The sequence below is a fragment of the Larus michahellis genome, chromosome 6, assembly GCF_964199755.1.
Source record: "Larus michahellis chromosome 6, bLarMic1.1, whole genome shotgun sequence".
NCBI lineage: Eukaryota > Metazoa > Chordata > Aves > Charadriiformes > Laridae > Larus > Larus michahellis.
Genome location: NC_133901.1, coordinates 22,655,675 through 22,677,305, shown reverse-complemented (window position 1 = coordinate 22,677,305; position 21,631 = coordinate 22,655,675). Strand labels below are relative to the sequence as shown.

General features: G+C 41.3%; 1 protein-coding gene across 3 annotated transcripts in view; it reads right to left on the bottom strand.

Annotated features, from left to right (window-relative positions):
- The window catches only part of NYAP2 (neuronal tyrosine-phosphorylated phosphoinositide-3-kinase adaptor 2), a 146,258-nt gene that overhangs the window by 28,613 nt on the left and 96,014 nt on the right, over positions 1–21,631 (bottom strand). For all 3 annotated transcript variants that reach the window (XM_074591635.1, XM_074591634.1, XM_074591636.1), the window contains 2 exons: positions 8,662–8,874; positions 31–134 (listed from right to left, as the gene is read on the bottom strand). In XM_074591635.1, coding sequence (XP_074447736.1) covers positions 31–134; positions 8,662–8,874 — 317 coding nt within the window. The remainder of the gene's footprint in view (positions 1–30; positions 135–8,661; positions 8,875–21,631) is intronic.

The following is a 21,631-nucleotide window of genomic DNA, read 5'->3' as shown; positions in this document are numbered from 1 at the left end:
AAGTCATTCACGATTGGCTAACGATGGTACCTGGCTCGGCTGAAGATCACTGGCTTGCCTGAGCGGAGTAACAGATGGAGGAGGCACACCTGATGTGGACGCAGACCGACCTAATCTGCAACTTGATTTAGGCTCTGTGAAGGAAGAGAGAAGAAAATACACCAGTGAACAGGAAGTGGGTTACTGCTACAGTCAACTGAAATGTGGTGGACCCAGGATTCCCTTGAAACAGAGAGTCCAGGCTTGGATTCTAGTTAAAGTCTTGGGCTTTTAGTTGAATCATCAACAGAAGTTGAGATCAAAAGAAGGGGGATTAAGACAGAACCCATCCCATGTCCTGGCCTCTTTCCTCTCCTGAAGTATAGAGCATAAAACAGAAGACAGACAGGAAGCATATAAAGGAAACCTTTTTGTTGCCCCCCCTAGTGCCTTTTTCTACTCCTCATAAAATACGGCAGTGATTAAGGGAGTTACAGCAGCTTCTGGTTTCATCTCTCCATCCCAGAGCTCAGGGAGGTGGTAGCCCAAAGACGGACTGTGCTAAGGGAAAGCATAAAATGCCAGAAAATGAAGGACGTAGCGTATAAAAGTGGTGAGGATACTGTCGCACTTGTGGATTTGGAATGACACCAAAAATACTTGGAAATCTGATGTTAATGGCAAGGAATTGAGAGATAGAAAGTAGGAAGAAAGGAGAGAAATCAGAACATCAACAGTGGCAAATTCTGAAGTCAGTTCCCCAGAACAAGGCAATTACAGAAGTAGAGGTTGCTGTGAGAGAAAGCTCTGTCCCAGAGAAGAACTGCACAGAAATTACACAGTTATTTCATTTTCCTTCTGCTGTTGTACGTGGAGGCATTTCTCGGAAGGCTCCCCCTTGATTTCCAGTGCAGGTTACTACTGTTAATATACTGACACGAAGGTGACCATGCAGCTCAGGAGTCCTTAATGGAGGTTTTTGTGTCTGAGCCATGCTGACAGCAGTGTGCTACCCCAGTGTTCAACACCCCACATCTGGTCTAGAAGAAACTGTCTTTTCCTCAGAAAATGGTCTTCCTGTTTCTGCCTAAGACAAATATTTGTCCCTTCATTTCCTGCTTATGGCCGAGGAAACATCTCCTCTCAGCCCATGATTTTTGGCTCAGATGAACATGTTCATTCTCCTCATGTTTTACAAGCCTTCCTCCCAACCCTGCTCCTGTCTTTTCTATTTAGTGGGCAAACACTGAGACCAAGGACATTTGCACTCAGCAGACACACTTTGTACAATAACAGGCTCTCAAATTCAGCACTGATAGTACCACTTTACCATGAATAGCAAGTATTTATAATAATACCATGCCTCCTTACAATGGGTTTAAAGAATTCCTCAATTCAATCTCACGTTCTCAAGAAGAGCGGAAGGACCTATGGCTCATGCAATCCTGGTGTAGCAGGTTTGCCTTTGCACATGTTTTATCGCATACCTCGTGCTCGTGTCTCTCTGAAATGTATTTTCTCATGCCTCATTTACGCTGATGCTTTGTTTGTGGTTGTTTTATACTAATATCTCTATTTCCTACATGGATCTCGAGTATCATCACTAGCCACTGGTTGGGCCATTGCTGGAAAGGAATAAGATGTCCATCACTATCCTTAAGGTCACTTGGCACATCTTGGAAACTTGAGGACAGCTGGCACATTACACCACCTACCAGCAACACGCTGAAATGTGTTCTTCCAATCTCACTGATGCTTTTTCATTGTCACCTTAAATGCTTATTTTTCTTGGATGTTTCAGAACTCAATAGGGCATGGAGAAGAGCTATCCACTTAAGCTGGAGCACTTAGACCAATGAAAGCATCTGTATGGCTGAATATTCATCAACTAAATATTAATAGGTTGGTTAACATCCAGCTGGCTGAGCAGCAAAAATATTTATGCTGTTCAACAAATGCATTATTCAATTCACTCATTCCTAGTCAGTCTGTAAACATACCACGAGTCAACTCGGCAATAAGCATGCAGAAAGGAGCAGACTGATCTCCCCCATAACCTTGCATTTTGTACATAATCTGTTGTTTTGCTTTTTTTGGACTTGGGCAGTTATTCTGAAGGTTTGATTAGATTTGGTTTTGTTCTGATTTCACACTGTCTGTGTGCCAGACTTCTGACTGTTTCTTTTAGTAATATAGATAATGGATCTCATGTCTCTTCCCTCCTGGAATTTTGCTGGGGTTTCAGAGAGGACAAGAATTGGGGGTTTTGTGGTTGTTTTTCCCTACCGCTAAATAGAGATTCTGTTTTTGCTGTGACAAGCAGAATCAGACACCCAGCATGTAAAAAACTCCAAGGCGCTGTCTGCCATTGCTTCGGAATTGGGTTTTTTTGGTTTTGTTTTGTTTTTTTTCTTTGGGAAAGCAGAGAGAAGTGTCATAATTTCCAATTTGGATATATGTGCAACAACAAGAGATTACCATTTCCTTGCCAAAGAGACTCCTTTCATCTGGCATCAAAGAAATAAAAACCTATCACACACAGATGAAGTATTAGTTCCTTTATCTCCCTGTAATATATGTTACAGTATTAAGGAAACTATTGCAATTTCCATAATGATCCTCACCAAAAGAGGTTTCAGAGATGGCTCCAACTAGCTTTCTTATAAATTTAGGAAGTTGGGTTATGCAGTGAAAGGGAAATGTGTTTTGTTTTTTAATTGCCATTCCATTGGTCTCAGTGGGAATAGTTTTAGATGAAATAAATACTCCATTCTACTGTAATTAGTGCTCTGAGTAACATCTTCACACTGCACACTGCTGTGGGGAAAAAAGTATCCATAAATGGTCTGTTGCTTAAGTGATGCCCAACTCCCTGCTCTGAATTCTGCAGCATGTTATTTTTCAGCTGTGGACAGCTTATGCTCTGCACTGAGGCTAACTGGATTTCGATCACTTCAAAATAATAATGATCACTTCAAATAATAACTTCTGCTTTGGGCTATCTAAAAATAGTAAGAGGTCTCCTTACATAATTATGTCCACTGTCCAGTTACCTTCATTATCTTGACCTCTTGGTTTTCACGTTTTAAATGATCATTTCAGCCTGCCTGAAAGGCTTGCATATTGATACTGATTCCGGTTCTGGAATGAAAATGGGTTTTCCTATTTACTGCTGAGAATCTTGAAGGAAGACCAACTTCTGCCAGCAAATCTCCGGGACGGTTTCTAGTGTTTAATTCAAGTTTATCTCATGTGGACAATATTGAGATAGCTCAGTATTAACATCTGAAATGAGCAGTCTTGAGACTTCTTGAGAAGTCCCCTTTGCAACAGTAACGCATGGTGTGGAGCAGAGTTTTATCAGCCAGCCTGATAAGCACACAGGGAAGGCTCCATGCTGATACAGTTAGCACAGCACCACATCTCTGCACTGTGCTTCACTTCATGGTGCAGGTGGATCCTCTGGTTCTAAAAGAGGGTTCCGCCTGAAAGAGGGTTCCAGAGACTCCTCTCCAAACACAGGACCCTGTCTGCATCCACACCTAGGGGCCTTTTGACACCGCTGTATGCCACTCAGGTGCTGACAAGGGCTAACAGCCTACTTCCAAGCTAGGGAACTCATAGGCATATGTCTAAGTGCTTTACTGGACCGGGGCCAGGGGATGCAGTGCACTTGAGTAGCCATTAGAGATGCCTGTTTGAATTCAGGGTAGCTAGAGAGCTGCACAAAAATGCTCGTAAGAGTCAGTTGCTGTATTTAACTGATGAAACTTTGGTGGTATTATTTTGCACAGCTTCAAATGACGCATTCCTCACACCGTGCCATATTATGAAAAACTCACTGCTCACTAAGTGCCTGAACCACCCCCAGGAGCCAGGTGCAGATGCAGGGTAATGCTAGTAGGGGATGGTGGGTCAGCTGCGTCTCAGTCCCCTGGTACGTCACCCACAGCAGCCACAACACTCCCAACAATGCTAGCGGCTGGGACCACAGCCACCTCAGCATGAAGTAAACCCATAGATTTAGTCAGCTGCAATGGGACCAGCATTAGTGGATGGACTCTCAGGTTTAAGCTGAGTCCTGACAACACCAGTAGGGCTACACATGGACATAAGCAAGTGGACAGCCCCAAAGGACAGCATTAAGGATGAGAATTTTAGGAGAGACTATCTAACACAGAAATACAGGCTTTCCAATTGCAAATAGGATTGCCTTGAAATTATGTACTTAATTATGTATTTAAGCACTCGCATAAATGACCTGTTTTCCAAAAGTGCAAGTGCTACAATCGTAACCAAAGATGCAGAAGCTTGGGCGGTTGCATTTGGGGCAGGGGGTGTTGCTGGATTTTCCTCAATAAAGCAAAGTGCTGAAACATGATAAAATTTTATGGAAATATTTTAGATCAGTTTTATACCAATGTGCTATGGTTTTCTATATTCTCCAGAAATACAACAGCCTGCATGATTTTTATTTTTGGATCCTAATGGGAAGAGTTCTTTTATTCATCCAAGGAAGGCTTCATTCTGCCCATCCTAATCTTAATTCAAAAAAAATACTCTGGCTGTCACTTACATTGGAGAAGCTTCTTATCCTGTCACAGTCTCTTCTTTGCACATGAAAAGAGAAATATTGCTTATTTGCTACAGCTGCCAAGAAGCACGTTGTGAGTTAAACAAGGCGATGTGACAGGCTGAGAGTAATCACATGCAAAAAAGAAGAAGAAGAAAACATGCACACTGGAAAAATGAATCACACCTATTATCATCATAGTGGCCTGGCCATGTCGGTCTCCTAAAAGGAGATGAGTAAGCTGAAACATAACTTGAAATTATGAAACCTTAAGGTGGAATAAGCTATCTAGTATTCTGGCACTTAAAAAAAAAGTAGTCAGGACTTCACCTGCAGAAGCTACTTAGTGCTGAAATAGAAGAGCAGCATTGTCAAACCGAACTGTTCTCACAAAGGGAGCACTGAATCTGTGGAACTCGGTGTTACTACATATCCGTAGCGTCAAAAGCTTAGCAGGTCTCAAAACCAAGTCAGATAACGAGAAAAACCATGTCTGTATTAGACAGGGTACATTTTAAATTAAGATTTGTTCTGACCTGTCATGTCTCAGGTCTATGTCAATGACTGAGGCAATAAGGTAAGGAATAATCATGTCCTACTGGCAGTGTTTTTTTCCTTAAAATTTCTTGCTATTTTTCTCTGAAGTTTCTGGCATGGGCTACTGTCAATCTTGAAGCTCTGGATCAAAAGCAAAATTGTGCATTGTTCCACATAGCTGTAACACCATGGCTGCAGAGAGCAGCGTGAGCTTCTACAGTCAGGCTCTGTGACCGTGTGATCCTACACCCTGGCTCATTGTGCTCTGGCCTGATGCCCTTAGTGTACAGCTCCCAGTACCACTCTCCTTTTACGTTGGGTGACAGGCACTGCTAGGGCAGAGCTTGTGTGCAGAGAACATGGATGACCAGTGCAGGCAAGGTGTGGAAGCATCGCATCTGGGGCTGGACCTCATTGAGCAGGCTGCCCAGTAACGTATACCTCCAGCATTAAGCTGCCTTCACCTAGAGAATCCTTAAGGATTTAGTAGCACAGGGATACTCTGATTATTGCCTGCGAGGAAAGAATTTAGGGGTTGGTGGGAGTACTCAGTCCTCTTTGAGTGAAGCAGCCCTAGCCAGCATGAATTGGTATTTTGCTGCTACTCCCTCCTTGTACCAATGAATGTGTCTTGCACCTTGAGCTTCGCAGGCCTTGCTCCATTCCCAAAGAGCTTGAAATTAACTATTCATTACTTTTGCAGTTCCACAATGCTAGCCAGTAAATCCAGTGAAGGGTGGGCATTTACTCCCTTCCTGATTATCTACAGTGTTTTCAGCTAGAATTCTAATGGGCTGGCTGAGTGACAAGCTGATGGTGATTCAAAACCAGGACACAACAGAGTATCTGAGATTTAAAATGCAGCGCAGTGCCTGCCTCTAGCAGCAGGTGGCAATGCAAAATGCTTCATGGTTGCACTTAGGAAAAAAGCAGCAACATTCCAGAAAATACTCTTCATAGCTCCCGGAGTGAAGTTATCACAGCCTTCTGTTTCACAGATCTCATTTGGCTGTTCACTACAATCGCACTGACTTTCCTAAATGCCAGCATGCCCCCAAACCACTTACACTGCTTTCCATAAGAAATGACAGAATGCCAAGAAACAGAAAGCGGCCGTTACAAATTATGTGACAGATGAGAGAACAATCAGGTATTAGAGACAGTGATATCCATGTGCACCTGACAGGCCAGGCTCATTTGAACAAAATGACCAGAAAGCTCAAGATTCTGTTTTGGAGATGGCTCATTCCCCCTCTGATCTCGCTAGCGGGTGCAGAGATGGGGAGAACCCACAAAAAATCTGTTGTTTCACTCAGGTATTCACTCGGACCACTCCAGTTCCTAGTTAACCTGTGCCTCAGCAGACCTGCCTGTTGAGCACACGAGAGGTCCTCCTGCATCCTTTCTGTTTTACAGCAGAGCAATTCAACCCCATTTTCTTTAAATTATTCCAACGCTGCCCTAATAAATGGCTGTACCAGTGTGAACTAGGAGGTAGGTAGCAAACTGTGGCATTTCAGGGACATGTCTGCCCAAAAAAAAAGTAGCCTTTTTTCCCTTATCGATGATGTTGGAAAGAGAGCAACAGCAATGACTAACGTACCGGGGATTGTCCTGATTTTATTTGGTCCTGTGGTAAATCTAAGTTCTGAATTCCTACCGCAGAATTACTTTATTTCCTTGACTCCAGAAAACATTTGCTTCCATAAAGATGTATCAAATCTCTCTTCTTGCATTCCATTACAGGTCTAATTTAATTGCGAAGAATGAACTGTTACAGATCATGTACAAGTTCATTGAGGAGAACTGTGTACAGCATTTTGAATGCAATACCCCACCAATTAAAGGTAAGACACGTTGCTCGGGCAACAGCTAGAGACACAGGGGAAAAAATATTCATGGCAGATGAGAGGCAATATTCATCAAATGAAATGTCATAAAAACTGCAGGGAAAGAAAAATCATAATCAGCTCTCAGATTTTAATCATAAAAGGAGTCAAAATTCGGCCAATAAAATAGTTCCATAATTTTTCTTTGACAGTCCTAGCTATGTAAGACAAAGTCACACTTAACTAAATCAAGGCATGATTCAACAGCTATTACAGTTTGCTGATGCTGAATGAAGACTGAGGCCAAAATGTTTTGTCTGCTTTTGGAGATCAACCAACTCTTTAAAATAAAACTGATGCAGGAAGGTTGGACAGAAGAGCTATATTTTGCTACGAACTTACTCTTTAATTTTCATTTATCTTCCATTCTTCTCCATACTGTCATCTCGCAGAACTGAAAAGGGTGGTACACACCTTTGGTCTAGTTATCAGATGTCCCAATGCTTTGATGTGTTACCTTTAAACCCACCTTTTTACCTGCATTAGCGCAGATGGTGCTCTAATACACTGGGAACAGAATTTTTAACAAAGCTACAAGCTAATCTGGAAAATTCTTACCTACCAGGATGCTTTGTGAGAACAGAGAAGTAAGCAAAAGGCAGTAACACCCAAATATCCCGTGCTAGAGTCATGAGATTTGCAGGAAAGTCACTTTTGCTGCCCCAAGGGCTGTTTGGGGGGTCTGAAGCAAGAAAAGCTGGACTGCACAATTGCTGCAAATGATGCCTCACATCAACGAAGCCCATTCAAGTTATATACTGAGTTTCAGGTGTCATTTCCAGCAATGCAGGGAAAATACGAGCCCCGTTATCAGGTAGGGTGAGGGGTGGGCACCTCTGCTAGCTTGGCACTGTAAAGACTCATCTCTGCCACTGACTGCCCAGCAGATCTCTTGTGCAGGAATAATTTTTTGTTTGAATAGCTCATTCATGGTCTTATGCTTACTGAACATTGACCATGAGGCTCCAGTACTATACATGCCAACTGTTTTTAAAGCGGATATTTTTCACAATCCAACCAATAAACAATGAAGTTACTCTTTTAAGTGAACTGTCAAATGTCAAACAGTAACAAGGAAGTCCTTATGCCAGAGCTAGACTTATCTGTCTAGAGATATGCATTCATGTATCAGTTCTGTTTGTCTTATTCAATTTATAAACAAAGCTGCATTATTTTTCATGGTTTTTGGAAATTCACTATTTTATATAGAGAGAATTTGAGACTTCTGAAATCCATAGTCACTTTTCTAGAAATGTATGTACAAGCATAAAGCAAAGGCTGCCTGTGTCCACTCACTGCGCATAGTAATACGACAGCCTTGTTTCTGCACAGTGTGTTTTTGTTACTGCGTGTGGTATCTGAATTTATGAACTTCTCTGTGAGGTGCCATCCTGGGGGTGTCTGCCAGAGTGTCCCTTTTCAATGTCAAGTGGAATTCCTTACTTCTTTTAAAACAGATGAATGGCATGTTTACCTGCTTATAGTACCTGTCACCATGCCAATCCTGTTCCAGTACAGAGCACAGGCAGACAGCACAATGCTTATTAGTGCAGCAGGGCAGATTCTGGAAGATATTTGGATGTCTGAAGAATCCTGATGGTTACCTATATCTGCATATCTTTAGAGATCCTTCAGCTCACAAGGAGATTCGTAAGATCTTCCCTGCTCTGCTACTTGACATACCTGAGCTGTTGCTTCCCGCCAACATGGTTGGACTGACAGAGGATCTCCCCAGCCTGCTGGACACCACAGGTGGGCCTGGCGTTCCATCCCATTCCTGAGCTTTCCCTGGCTCCCTGGAGGAAGCTGTCCCATGATGGCCTCCCCTCTCTTTGTTTTCCAGCTTTGGTAGTGGTTCAGTGCTGTGACTTCTGATCTTCAGCTCATCTAGTGGTTCTACAAAATATACAAATGCACATTTAGTTACAGAGTATCTGCTAATTACCCATATCATATAACAATCTTTTGCTCAATATTCCATATGTACTAATCATAAATCTTTTAAGGGCAATCTATATCAAAATTTTACTATCTAGGCCTAAAACCTATAGTTTATGTAGGTTTCAATACACTTCTTAATTATTAAAACCATACACAATGTAGCAGATGGATAAAATGTAACTCTTCTGTTACAACTTTTTTATGCCAGGAAAATATTTTTGAAAATGGTATTCTACCAAATTATGCTTTTATTAACAATTTATGGAAATACTTGAACTCTTTTCAGCTGTCATTTCATTGGGAACAAGTTCTTCTTCAGGCACTTTCTAAGGAAGCTCTCTCCTAAGGCAATATTGTACAAGCAACATATCTGTCCTCCTCAAAAGTTCTAATATAAAAGCACAGAATCCACGAAACTGTCCAGCATTAATATTTTGGGTGTGCCCAGCACAATAACCTAGGGAATAAAATTTCACTTGGTTGGAAAATCCTTGGAGTCATAAAATTACTTTCTGCTTACAACACCACGAATCAATATAAGGAGGAGAAATTCCAAAAACAATTGAATGATTTTTCAAGTGAAGCAGTGATATCTGCTTTCTTCATGGCTGGTGATTTTCTGTTCTTTTCTTGAGACCCTCATTTCTTTTCTTGCAGGCTGAGCAATGCAATGGAGAAACAATTCATTCCTGATCTTTTCCATCTGTAGCTGGGAAAAATTCACATGAAAAACCAGATACAGAAGGAACATTAGATTGTTTTTAGTTGTAACAGCTAATTACTCTGCTAGTTAGTTATTCAAAGCTTGCTGAACAATTTGCCTCCTTTCAGCAAAAAAAAAAAGAAAACCATCCCTTTGAGTTTGTGATTTTATACCTCATATTTAAGCGCAAAGAAATCCTTACGTGACACTCTCAGTTCTAGTCATTCAGGTTTATAAATCAAACCCCTGATGTACCTTAATTTCTATATGTATCTACAGCCTTGGGATTCACATTTGATAGCAATGGACAATCTTCCCTTGAGCCCTTGTGGCTACAAGGGACATTACAAGATTTGGGAGAGCCAAACAAAGGGAAAACGCCAGGAGCCCTTCGCAGGCAGGAAATGAGAACAGCTGCCCAGGGGACCCGTGTGGGATGGCAGTGGCCTGGCTGCGCAGGACTGCCAGAGATGCAACAGCAAAACTTCTCTCAGCAGCCACTTTTTCTCCCAGTTATCCCCATGGCCAGGAACTGGGACTATCCAACAGGAATTGCCACTCTGATGATACAGTCACAAAAAAAGAACCACATTCAAACTGCTTTAATTTGTCTGTGGCTCAAAAACCCCCACACCATTTACCCTTGCTACAGCAAACAATGAAGATGCAATAGCAGATACCCATATGGTACGGCAGAGACCCCACCTATGCACAACAGTAACAAACTCTCGCGTTGTTTCGAGTTCTTTGACGTTCCAGTCTGCAGATAAACTTGACGAGCAACAACACAGTCAGCTTGAAGATCTCTCAATGAAATGTCATATAGGACACATGTAAAAGTATCTAACTGCATATGCAGTGCAATATGTAATCATTAGTGTATTTCATGAATTACTATCAGTAAATAGTAAAAATTAATGTTAAGGATATCATACCACAACTTCAAGATTTTTTTAAACTGCTCACAGTAGTAACACTCCATGAGAAAATAATAAAACAGCCCCAGTTTGGCAAGTCTCGTAAATAGGAGTCAGTGACATTTTATGTGACAAAGACCTTCAAAAATTAAATGTCTTCCTTGAACTTTTAGGTCACTTACCTACTTCAGTGTTTGCAAAAAGACACTGTAATGAAAATCTAAAGTGTTTGTTTTTCCTAGTTGGTAACCCCAGCAGAGTACAAGGTTGAATAGCAGTCTGTATCAATAGAACATGACACCTGCCTTTCAGGGACCTTTGCTACGAAATGTCTGTAACACACTTCTGCCTGTGACTGCATAGGGAGACTTGCTAATACAAAGAGCTGTGCAAAGAGATGTAGAGCCCAAATTATGACTAGATTTGAACCGTTTCAGTTATCAACAAATAGACTCTTTTATTTTTTCTGAGCATTGATCTATCAAAAAAAATTATGTACTTTTTCACATAACAGATACCTACAATCATATCTGAATTTTTCCTTTACACCAATAACATTCTCTTCTTTAAAATACTTCTTATCTGGGAAAAGGAAAGATACAAACAAAGTTTCAAAATTCTTTGGAAATGCACACACTCCTTTTCCCCACCAATACAGGATTCTCTCTAGATTGCAGTTCTTCCTTTCCAGCAAAACAAAGAGAAAGCCAGAAGAATAGAATGCGCTTTAAGAGAGTCCCATTCTGGCCCTGCAAGTGCCCCGCCAACTTGATGCATCATTCAATAGATTTAATTTACTATGTCGTTCAGCTGCTCCTGGAAATGCTGTGATTACCTTAGTGAAAACCTTCTCTGTGTGTGCCTCATTGACACTACTTGAACACCACCCCTTGAAATTTCACAAGCTCGTGCAGTCAGCTCTTAGTGGAAACACTCTGGTTGAGTGTGGAGCTAAGGATTTATCCACTTCAGAGAAGCATTTGTACTTGTTGCCTGATAAAAATGCTTTGTGCATTAGTTTTATTATCGGCTGAATCAAAGCACAGCAGTTCTCTGCAACCAGCTGGAAACTATGGAAATTCAGACTAAATAAAGATTTGGCTTATAGTCTACTTCTTTATAAGGTGTGGAAAATCAGTTTTCAGCTGGCTGTCTAGACTTCGTAAATTTACATTCCACTATCCTTTCTTGGTGATTTTCAGTTCTCAGTTTATCTGAAAAGTAATATATCCTAAAAATGAAAAGCAGATTGAGTCAGATTATAATGTCATGCAACCCATCACAGAGCCGAATCATTATTATTTGGTGATCACTATCAGTAGCATTGATACACAGTCAGAAAAACAACATGTCAGTGTTTTATATAGTTTTCTGTAATATTACTTTCCTGATCACTTGCAAATACATAAAAAATGGGGAAAAAAAATTAATGCCTCGCCTTTGCTCAAATATTTTGGGGAGGGTTTTAGAATAATTTCAGCTTCCTTAATAAATCTCAATGGGAATCATGCACAAATTCAATTATAAAGAAAAATCACTGTGCTAGTTTTTGCTTGACTGAAAGAGTACCTCAGTTCTACTGTGCCTGTGACAGCTCCAGAAATGCAGAATGCTCCCCTCCCAGGTCATGGCGCATTACTGGGACCTTTTGTTGACTCTCCCAGTCGCTTGGATGTTTTTATATTGTCAACTAGTCCCTGCTGCAACCGCAGCTCCACGGAGCAAGCTCAGTGGCACAAATTATTATGTCTCATAAAAGCACGTTTGTTGCTCCATGTTTTCGCCCCTGCAGTCAGGCGCGAGGCACTGGCAGAAAGCAGAACACACGTGTAGCTGCCAGCCATGGTTACTTATGGGGTGGTGACCTTATCATGGACTGAAAATCAAACCAGTATATTTTAAACAGGGCAACCCTTTATAAAAGCTACAGCACGATTTACATGGTCACTTTATCCACATTGATCCCATACTGAAAACATGAACTCTAACCAGTCATATATACATTCTGCTGAAAGGTAACAGTAGCTGCTACACAGATTTTTTTATTTATTTGAGAAGTGCAGAAACACAGATGGGATCTAAGTTACCTTATGCTGTTAGAAACCTTAATTTGGAGTTAGGAGACACTGAAGCTCAGCGTTATGCTGGGAGCTCACTCAATCATAGGATGGCCACAGGCAAATCTTTTCACAGTCAAGTGCTGTATTTTGAAAGCTGAAATTATTATGGAAAGCATTTTTATTGTTCAATAATTCGTAAGCCAAAATAGTACATAAAAATGTAAATTTCAAGAAATAATTCACTACTTTAAATATTTATGGATACAGTTGGTTGAACTGCCATAAAGGCGTTGAAATGTTTCAAGCACTTCCAGGTGTCATTGTATTTCAATATTCAAAGATATGCATTTTTCTTATTTATTTCACCTGAATCTCAGGCTTTTCCATCTCAAGAATAAGATGGTGGATAAAATATCTTAGAAAGAACATATTTTACAAATAATTGACCTGTACAATTTCTTCTCTAAGAAAGGTCCCCTAACAGCTGCACACTAGGCAAGGCTGGCACGGGAGTTGTCATTCTAGAAAACTCGTAAATGCCAAAGAAAGCGAGAAACAAACTGAGTCAGCTGGAACTTGGAGCAAAGCAAACTGAAAAATACAGCTATGGAAAACATTTTACCTGAAAAGCTATCATTCATATTAATGTATACTCTGCGGCCAGTCTGCCACTCTGCTCTTAAGCACAAATTAATTTCAGGTCCTGGTGGCTTCTTAGTGTAACGCTAAGTGATAAACAGCAGAACCGTTATTACAGCTTGGGGTTTCGGGGGGAAGAAAGAAAAACCATTGTCTTAAGGAACTTAAAATGAGGTTTGCTCTCTGCCATCTCTCTCAGCTGTGAGCTGAAATGTGTAAGCTAATCATCCATGCATTATTCATTTACTCTTTTTTTCTGTGTATTTGTTATAAACCTAAATAAATAATACATCACTCTAGGCAGAACTCGCATGCTGTGGGAAGCAAATGGTACTACTCCCAGGGTCTAAAATTCAGTATATGCATACAGGTGTAAAGCTGAGTAAGACGGGGTTTAGATGTGAACCAGAACTCCCGATCTCCTCCAGCCCCAGCATGTCAGACCTCACCTCGTACGGCTGCAAGGTGGGCACGGACCTGGCCGAGGGAGCAGGAGCACAGAGCATCCCCACGGACACACCGGGCCATCAGGAGGGGTGGAGACTGCAGCCAGCACATGTGTGTGCTGATCAGAACTGCCAGAGACACGTCCCGGTTCAGCTCCTACCCTTGTACCTGGGGCAGAGCCGGCGAGCTGGCAGCAGCCCTGCTCAGCAAGACGTGCCTAACCCGGGGTCCTGACCAGGGGCAAGGCCAGGCACAGCTCCACCAGCGTCCCATGAAACACTGCCCGCATGACAGCAGCACGCACCCAGCCGCTACGGACTGACCGCTGCCACAGACATCAGGTGCAGAGCAATACTAAGACCTTGAGGGAATCCCACAGTTTCTTCTTTCTGCACAGCAGATTTTTATTTACATTTATTACACATTTAAAAATTAGAGCTGCCTTTTAATGGTTTCTTGATGTGTGGTGGTTTGTCTGATCTGCACAGCTGTAAATTTATCCCAACCTCTCCCAAAGAAAACTAACAGGCTATTAATACCACATGCAAGAAACATAGCTAATGCTCAGGGCTTAAGGCATTTTCCCCCCAAAATAGGAGTGTATTATACTGTCAGTGAAAGCCATTTCCTCCTCTTTATTAACTATGGTGGTTTGTCTATTCTGACTTCATCTGCTTGCTCATTAAGCAGAAGTTTGCTTTGCATATCAATTTTTAATACCCCTTTTTTACAGTTAAGTGAGAGTTGCAGCAGCCAGCTTGTTCAATTAAAAGCAGCTCTGACCTAGTTCCATGCAAAATCAATAGAAAGACTGAAAGTCTCACAAACCATCTAACATCTAAGGAGACATGGCTGAAATGCTTCTCAGTGTTCGCTGAGCGCATGTTTTTGTGAGCAGTATGGGCTTTGTTTTGTTTTGTTTATACAGTAGAATCCAGTGGAGATCACATCTGCCTGCTACAGAATTGCAAAGATCAGCTCTGCCTGCTACAGACAGCAAAGAGAGGGGAAAGAGGGCTGAAGAAATGCCTTTGCGTTGATTTTCTGTGGCTATCCCAAAGCTGCTAAATGGGCAATCCTGGCTAGAAACAAGACAGAAAAAGAAAAAGCCCACACTACAATTAATTGAAGACTAACAACAGAAGGGATAGATTTATACCAAAAGATCATCCAAAGCTTTAGAATAAAAATATTAAATGAAAATTATGAGGATTATAATTTGGTTGGAAAAAATATAATAGATTAGAATTCTTTAAGTTTCAATACACTTCAGATGGCATTATCAGTCACTTAAAAGATGAAGTTTTAAAAATGCTGCATGGTAAGACATACATTTAACATTGATGTTCTAGATTAAGGGGGAAAATCTTGTATATTGATGATGGAAATACAGGAAAACCTGTTTTTAGTCTTACATAAGGAGACCCATTTGATCCAAGATGATTATATTTTGGCATATATCACAGAAATTATGACAATATAATACATCCTGTTTCCAACAGGGCCACGATTATTTCTTAATGATTGCTTCCAGTACTGCGCTTGATCTTTCAAGTGTCCCTATTCTGCTGCAGCTCACCTCTCAGCCTGATCCTTTGACTGAAAAGGCCACACCTGGAAGAGACACATTGTGTAGAAGTATTACCAAAGCAAATAAAAAACAATGTCCTTGGACAATCACCATTAAATCCAAGAGCATTCTTGGAAAGGTTGTTCTTTTGGCACTCTATTAATAGGTTTGCTATTTGCCTTGGACCAGTCACAATTACATAATTAAGCACAACACTTTATTCTCTGATATTCACTGCATATTTTTCTTTTAGTTTCCTTTCAGAGCTGGCAAAGTTGGGAACTGGTGACTTGCAGTTTGGAGAACCTCGACAGAAGCCTCTATGTCTCCCAGTGCCTTTTGGGGCAAAAACCTCACTACAGCAAGTCATAGGGAATTCTTTCATTGACTTCAAGAGAGCAAGGGTTTTCCTTCCGGCAGTTATTATTTGGGGCTAGTCAGCTATGCTGATTCATATGAATGTATAGCACGGTTGATACTGGTGAGCTGCAAACTCACATAGTTTGTGCACCCGGATCTCCTGCTGATAATCGAGGCTGACCTTTCGGTCAAACAAGTAAATGTGTGCACATAAATTTCATACCTGTAGATGGGTATGTACATGGTCTATGTCTCTCTGCATAACGAACAGGATTTAAGTAGGAGAAGAAGTAAGATGAGTGGTTTGAAGAGTCTGAATGCGGCCATCTTGTGAAACTCTTCTCTCCCCCACTTTCCTCTGTTGGTATCACTGACACCAGACTTAGACTACTTAGTGACAAGCATATACAGCACAAGCATATACTGCCATGCCCACCCTAAACGCAACACAGATCAAAGAAAACACTGTTAAATGAAACATGCATTTAAACTGTGGAAATCAGTGATGGTAAAATGTTGCCCAGCTGTTACTAGCATTCAATTTAAAGAGAAGATGGTTCCTGCTCTTACTTAATTGCTTTCCTTCCCAACCCTGTTCATTTCACTGCACGCTCATTCTGTTATTCAGGTTCTTAAATATACAGCCTTCATGTCTGGACGAGGAAATGGTGGTTTGATGGGCACTGCACATACGTCCCAGCACAGTATGGCAAGAAAACAGAAGAGAAGGGTGAGCCAAAAAAGCTAAAACATACAGACACTTTAAGAAAAATGTTTTTGTAGAAAGTTCATGACCTTGAGTTTCAAAGCTTCACTTCAAAAATATCAATCTTTCAGAGAACTGCTGACTATATTAAACTTGTCAAGATTTTTTTGGTCAAGTTTTCTGCTGAAAAACAGCCTTTGAACTATATCAGCAGTTTGAATGCAGGGTTTTTCCGTGTTTTACCAGTTTCACTTCTAAAATGTATGCCTTCATCCAGATTCAGTAGTAAATGAGAATCTGTTGTTAGTCAGAAAAATGCAGAGATAGTAATGGACACTGGTTGTGAAAACTGGGTACAGAAACCCTCACTCTCATATTTTCACATTACAAAAATCAATTAGAAAGTTGGAGTGAAAATAAACTCTTTCCTGGCTATTTTATCTGTATTTTAACTACCTTTATGAAAAACATTTTTATCAATGCTTTTCTCTTTATTATCTCCATTAATGAATGAGAAAATTTGCCTTAGAACAAGCGTCCCATTTGTACAGCTCTCCTTCTAGCACAACACATTACCAGTAAGAGGAAATCCTGATGTTGTCTTAACATTAGCCCTTCCTGAATTTTGCTCTCAGTTTTACAAAGCCAGGCACAAGCATCCAGGCGTTTCTATGCAGCCGGTGTGCCAAGCCTAGCTGGGTCAGTGTCCCGGGAACTATTTGCTCTGCAAGTTAACACTCAGGGTTTCTTCTGATTAGACAGTGAAACCCATAGGTCATTCTGTCTCTCCATGCCTTTTAACAGAGTCAATCATTTTAGGCCCTCCCCAATTTCCAATTGGAGGTTTCATTTTGTGATCAGGTTTTGCTCTTGCTAGCTAAGCAACTGTTAAGCCATGGCAGCACAGACTTCAGATCCTGAGGAAATAAGTAGAATTGCAGATGGCCTTATACAGCTCCGGCCGATGCCCATGCTCGTAAGGCTTTCACAAGTGTGCAGAGCAGCTAGTGTGGCTGGGACAGGTGTCTCTGTATGTGTTACGCCACATATAAATGAAATATAAATTATGCAAACGTTACCTGAGCAGTAAAATAGCTACAGATTTCCTAGAAGAAAGTACTTTTTGAGTTATGAATTTAAGTCACACACACACAAAAGTCATTTCCATCTCCAGCAAAATTAAACATGCAGCTTCACTTTTTCACATGAGTAGTTACAAGAACAATAGTACTCCTTACTCATTCTTCAATACCAGATAAAGTGCTAATTGCACGTTACTATTTTAACAAAAAAAAATAATTATTAGGGATGGGTAATTCTGTTGAGAGGAGTAAAAGTAATCTGAACCTTCACATCAAATTGAATGTAAATGAACCTAATTTTTTAATGTGCATTATTATCCTGACAATTATTTCCTCAATGTTCCTGTACTTCTCATCTTATCTATACGTATCATGTTTGTACACCTCTATGGTTTCACGGTTCAATATTTGAATCAATGTTACACATATTACCCAGTAAAGCTGCTTCTAAATCTTTGTTTTATCTTGTTACTGGTAGACTCCTGGAAGTTCCAGAGAAAACTTAAGGAGAAGCATATCCATCTTTTCTTAGTTAAGAGTCTAAAACTTTTCATCAAAATATTATAATAGGTTAGATAATACACGGACAAAAATGCATAGAGTATCATGCAGCCATCCACTATTCTTCTCTTAGTCTTTTTATTATTCACTGGTACATTCTGGATACCTAAGTGCCTTGGTTTGCAGGGTGGTTTTGCAAGGAACAGCAGCCTAAGACAAGGAGAGGACCTCTCTTGCCATAACTTATAACGGGATCTCCTGAACTACATCTTATCTCATACTTCAAGGACCTTTGGAGTGGCACTTTAATGATGGGGTTTAAGAATTGCGCTCACTCTGCCAGGAATCAAATCAGACTGCCAAAAAAAGTACATTTTTTAAAAATGGATATATAAACCACTTAGCTCAAGAAATTGTGAGTCACAGATCAGTAAGGTAAAGGCATTTTAAGAAATATCGAGAGGAGAAATAGCAGTCAGAAGTTTTGGAAGACTTCAAAATTAAGGGAGGAAACCTTGTTCTTTCCTTTATTCCTCCCGAAGTTCCCACCATCTTCTCTTAAAGTCACAAAGCTTCTACGTGTGTCACTCTAAGTACAGATATGGCATTCAATTAAACTTCATCTCTTGTAAAGATGCAACGACAGTAGCTCAAGAGATCATGAAATCAGGTTTCAGACCATGAGCTGGCATGTTCATTTAACAACGATCCCAAGCAGCTCCTCTGGCTATGATGTAGATATTCCAGCTTCTGGAAGAAAAGCAGATTTTTGTTTGCAAAACTGTTTTTTCACTCACAATAAAATTGGGGGAAACCATTACATTCTGCTATCTTTGAAATTTGCACAGTATTTCACCTTCCTAAAGCTTACAGTCCTTGGCTTGGTGGTGGTGGTGTGGGCTGGGGGACTTGGGTTATTTTTTCTAAAAATACCTGTGATCTCCTTACCTGTGATTTAGTTTAAGTGAACAGACTTAAGTGCTATCTTTATATACCTACCTGTGGAACATGTCCAATCTGGTTCAAAGTGCTTTATGAACACCATAGTGCTTAAAAACAAACCCAGTCAATGTAGGCCTTCCTACTAACGGTCTCTGCTTTTACTTTTAGGATTTAACAAACAAAAATGCCCTTGAATCCTAATGCAGAGAAAATCTGGTTCTTAACTTAGAAAAAATGCAATTCAGCATCCGGTGCTTGGTTATAAAGACAAGTTCTGAAAGATACAGCAGCTGCCTTGAAAAAGAAGCCTTGTACTGCCAAAGCCAAAGGCAGGAGCACCAGTTGGTCCCACCCTGAAAGTCATCGCTTCAGCCAGCCAGCCAACCCGACCCACAAAAAGATGCAGCACAGTCCCCAGCCATGGGTTTGGCCTACACTCTCATGGACTTGCTTTCTCCCTTTCCTACAGCTAAACGTGCACAGATATCTTTTTCACATCTGAACTGGAATTCCTACTTAAAACTACTAACTCTCCAATTGCCGCAACACATGATAGGATTTTAGTAAGACACTCCACAAAAGCACTATAAACCAAAGCTGACGCTAGACATTTCCTCCAGCAAGAGGCTCCATATTATTTTCAAATAAATTATTTCAAACTGACAGCAGGTTAGAAATAATCAGACAATCCCCTAACAAGCTCTGTAGGGTATAAAGTTTAAACGTGTCTGTGTTCAATACAACCATTCACTGTCCTAGCAGACAGAAATAAAGCATGGCTCCCTACCAAATCCAGAAGGCCCAGGGAGGAGGACACCGATGAGAGCGCAGGGTTGGGACAGACACCCACCCTGGGTGCCACAGCTGCCGCCCTCTGAGCTCTGGGCACGTCCTCTCAAACCTCTGTCACTGCTGGCCTGGTTGGCTTCATTCAATGTGGCTGTGCCAGCTTCCTGAGTAGAGGCTACGTAAACAAAACTGCACCATTCCATTAAATTCCATTAAAGTAGTTCAATTCCTATACCCCCCCTTTTTTTTTCCTTAGTTCTTTCACAAAAGGAGGACCCTGATACCCTACACTGATACCACCTTCCCTAAAAAACACAGTGAGAAACTTTAAGAAATTGTATTTAGCAGTTTAGTTGAAGGTAATATATGCTCACAGAAAACATCACCAGATAAGCACTTCTTACCATTATTGCTGAGCACCCATAAAATGCTCATAAATTTTGTGGTCCTATTTGAAATAAAAAGACAATAAACTCTTCCATTCACCATCCTGCTGTATGACTACATCGTTTTGAATACAAGCTGTTCTAGTCACAAAGGACACATTTATTTTCTTGAAGCCAGAGACACAGATGGTGTAAACTGGAGTATCTCTCCTGATTTCAAATAAGCAGCAGTGATTTATGAGTGCTGAGGATTTGGCCTAAAGGTCAAGATATTTCTCTGGTTTAGAAAGTTCTGATCAGGGGAGGGGAAAAAAAAAAAGAAAAAAAAAAATCAATGGCACTTAAACCCTGTTATCATTATCTATGTCCTTAAGTGCAGCACATGTTACTTTGCTTATTCACGACACAGAGAAGTAGGTGCCCTCACAGTAAAGAATTTCTTCCTAATATCTAATCTAAATCTACACTCTTTCAGTTTAAAACCATTACCTCTCCTACCATTACACTCCCCACCTTTCTTACAAGCCCCCTTTAAGTACTGGAAGGCTGCTATAAGGTCCCCCCAGAGCCTTCTCTTCTCCAGGCTGAACCACCCCAACTCTCTCAGCCTGTCTTAGGAGAGGTGCTCCAGCCCTCTGATCATCTTCATGGCCCTCCTCTGCACCCGCTCCAACAGGTCCATGTCCTTCTTATGTTGGAGGCTCCAGAGCTGGACACAGAACTCCAGGTGGGGTCTCACCAGAGCAGAGTAGAGGGGCAGAATCACTTCCCTCGACCTGCTGGCCACTCTTTTTTTTGATGCAGCCCAGGATACGGTTGGCTTTTTGGGCTACAAGAGCACATTGCCGGCTCATGTTGAGCTTCTCACTAACCAACACCCCCAAGTCCTTCTCCTCACGGCTGTTCTCAATCCATTCTCCACCCAGTCTGTATTTGTGCCTGGGATTGCCTCAACTCATGTGCAGGACCTTGCACTTGGCCTCGTTGAACTTCATGAGCTTTGCACAGGCCCACCTCTCAAGCCCGTCCAGGTCCCTCTGGATGGTATCCCTTCCCTCAGCTTGTCAACTGCACCACACAGCTTGGTGTCATCAGCAAACTTGCTGAGGTTGCACTCAATCCCACTGTCCATGTTGCCAACAAAGATGTTAAACAGTGTTGGTCCCAGTACTGACCCCTCGGGAATGCCACTCATCACTAGTCGCAACTTGGACATCGAACCATTGACTGCAACTTTTTGAGTGCAACCATCCAGCCAGTTCCTTATCCACTGAGTGATCTGTCCGTCAAATCCACGCCTCTCCAATTTAGAGACAAGGATGTTGTGTGAGACAGCGTCAAATGCTTTGCACAATTCCAGGTAGATTATGTCAGTTGCTCTTCCCTTATCCACCAACACTGCTGTTGGCTGTCACCAATCGCCTCCTTATTTCCATGTGCCTTAGCATAGGTTCCAGGATCTGCTCTATGATCTTGCCAGGCACAGAGGTGAGACTGCCCTGTAGTTCCCTGGGTCTTCCTTTTTTTTGCCTTTTTAAAAATAGGGGTTATGTTTCCCCTTTTCCAGTCAGTGGGAACTTCACCGGCATGCCACAACTTCTCAAATATGA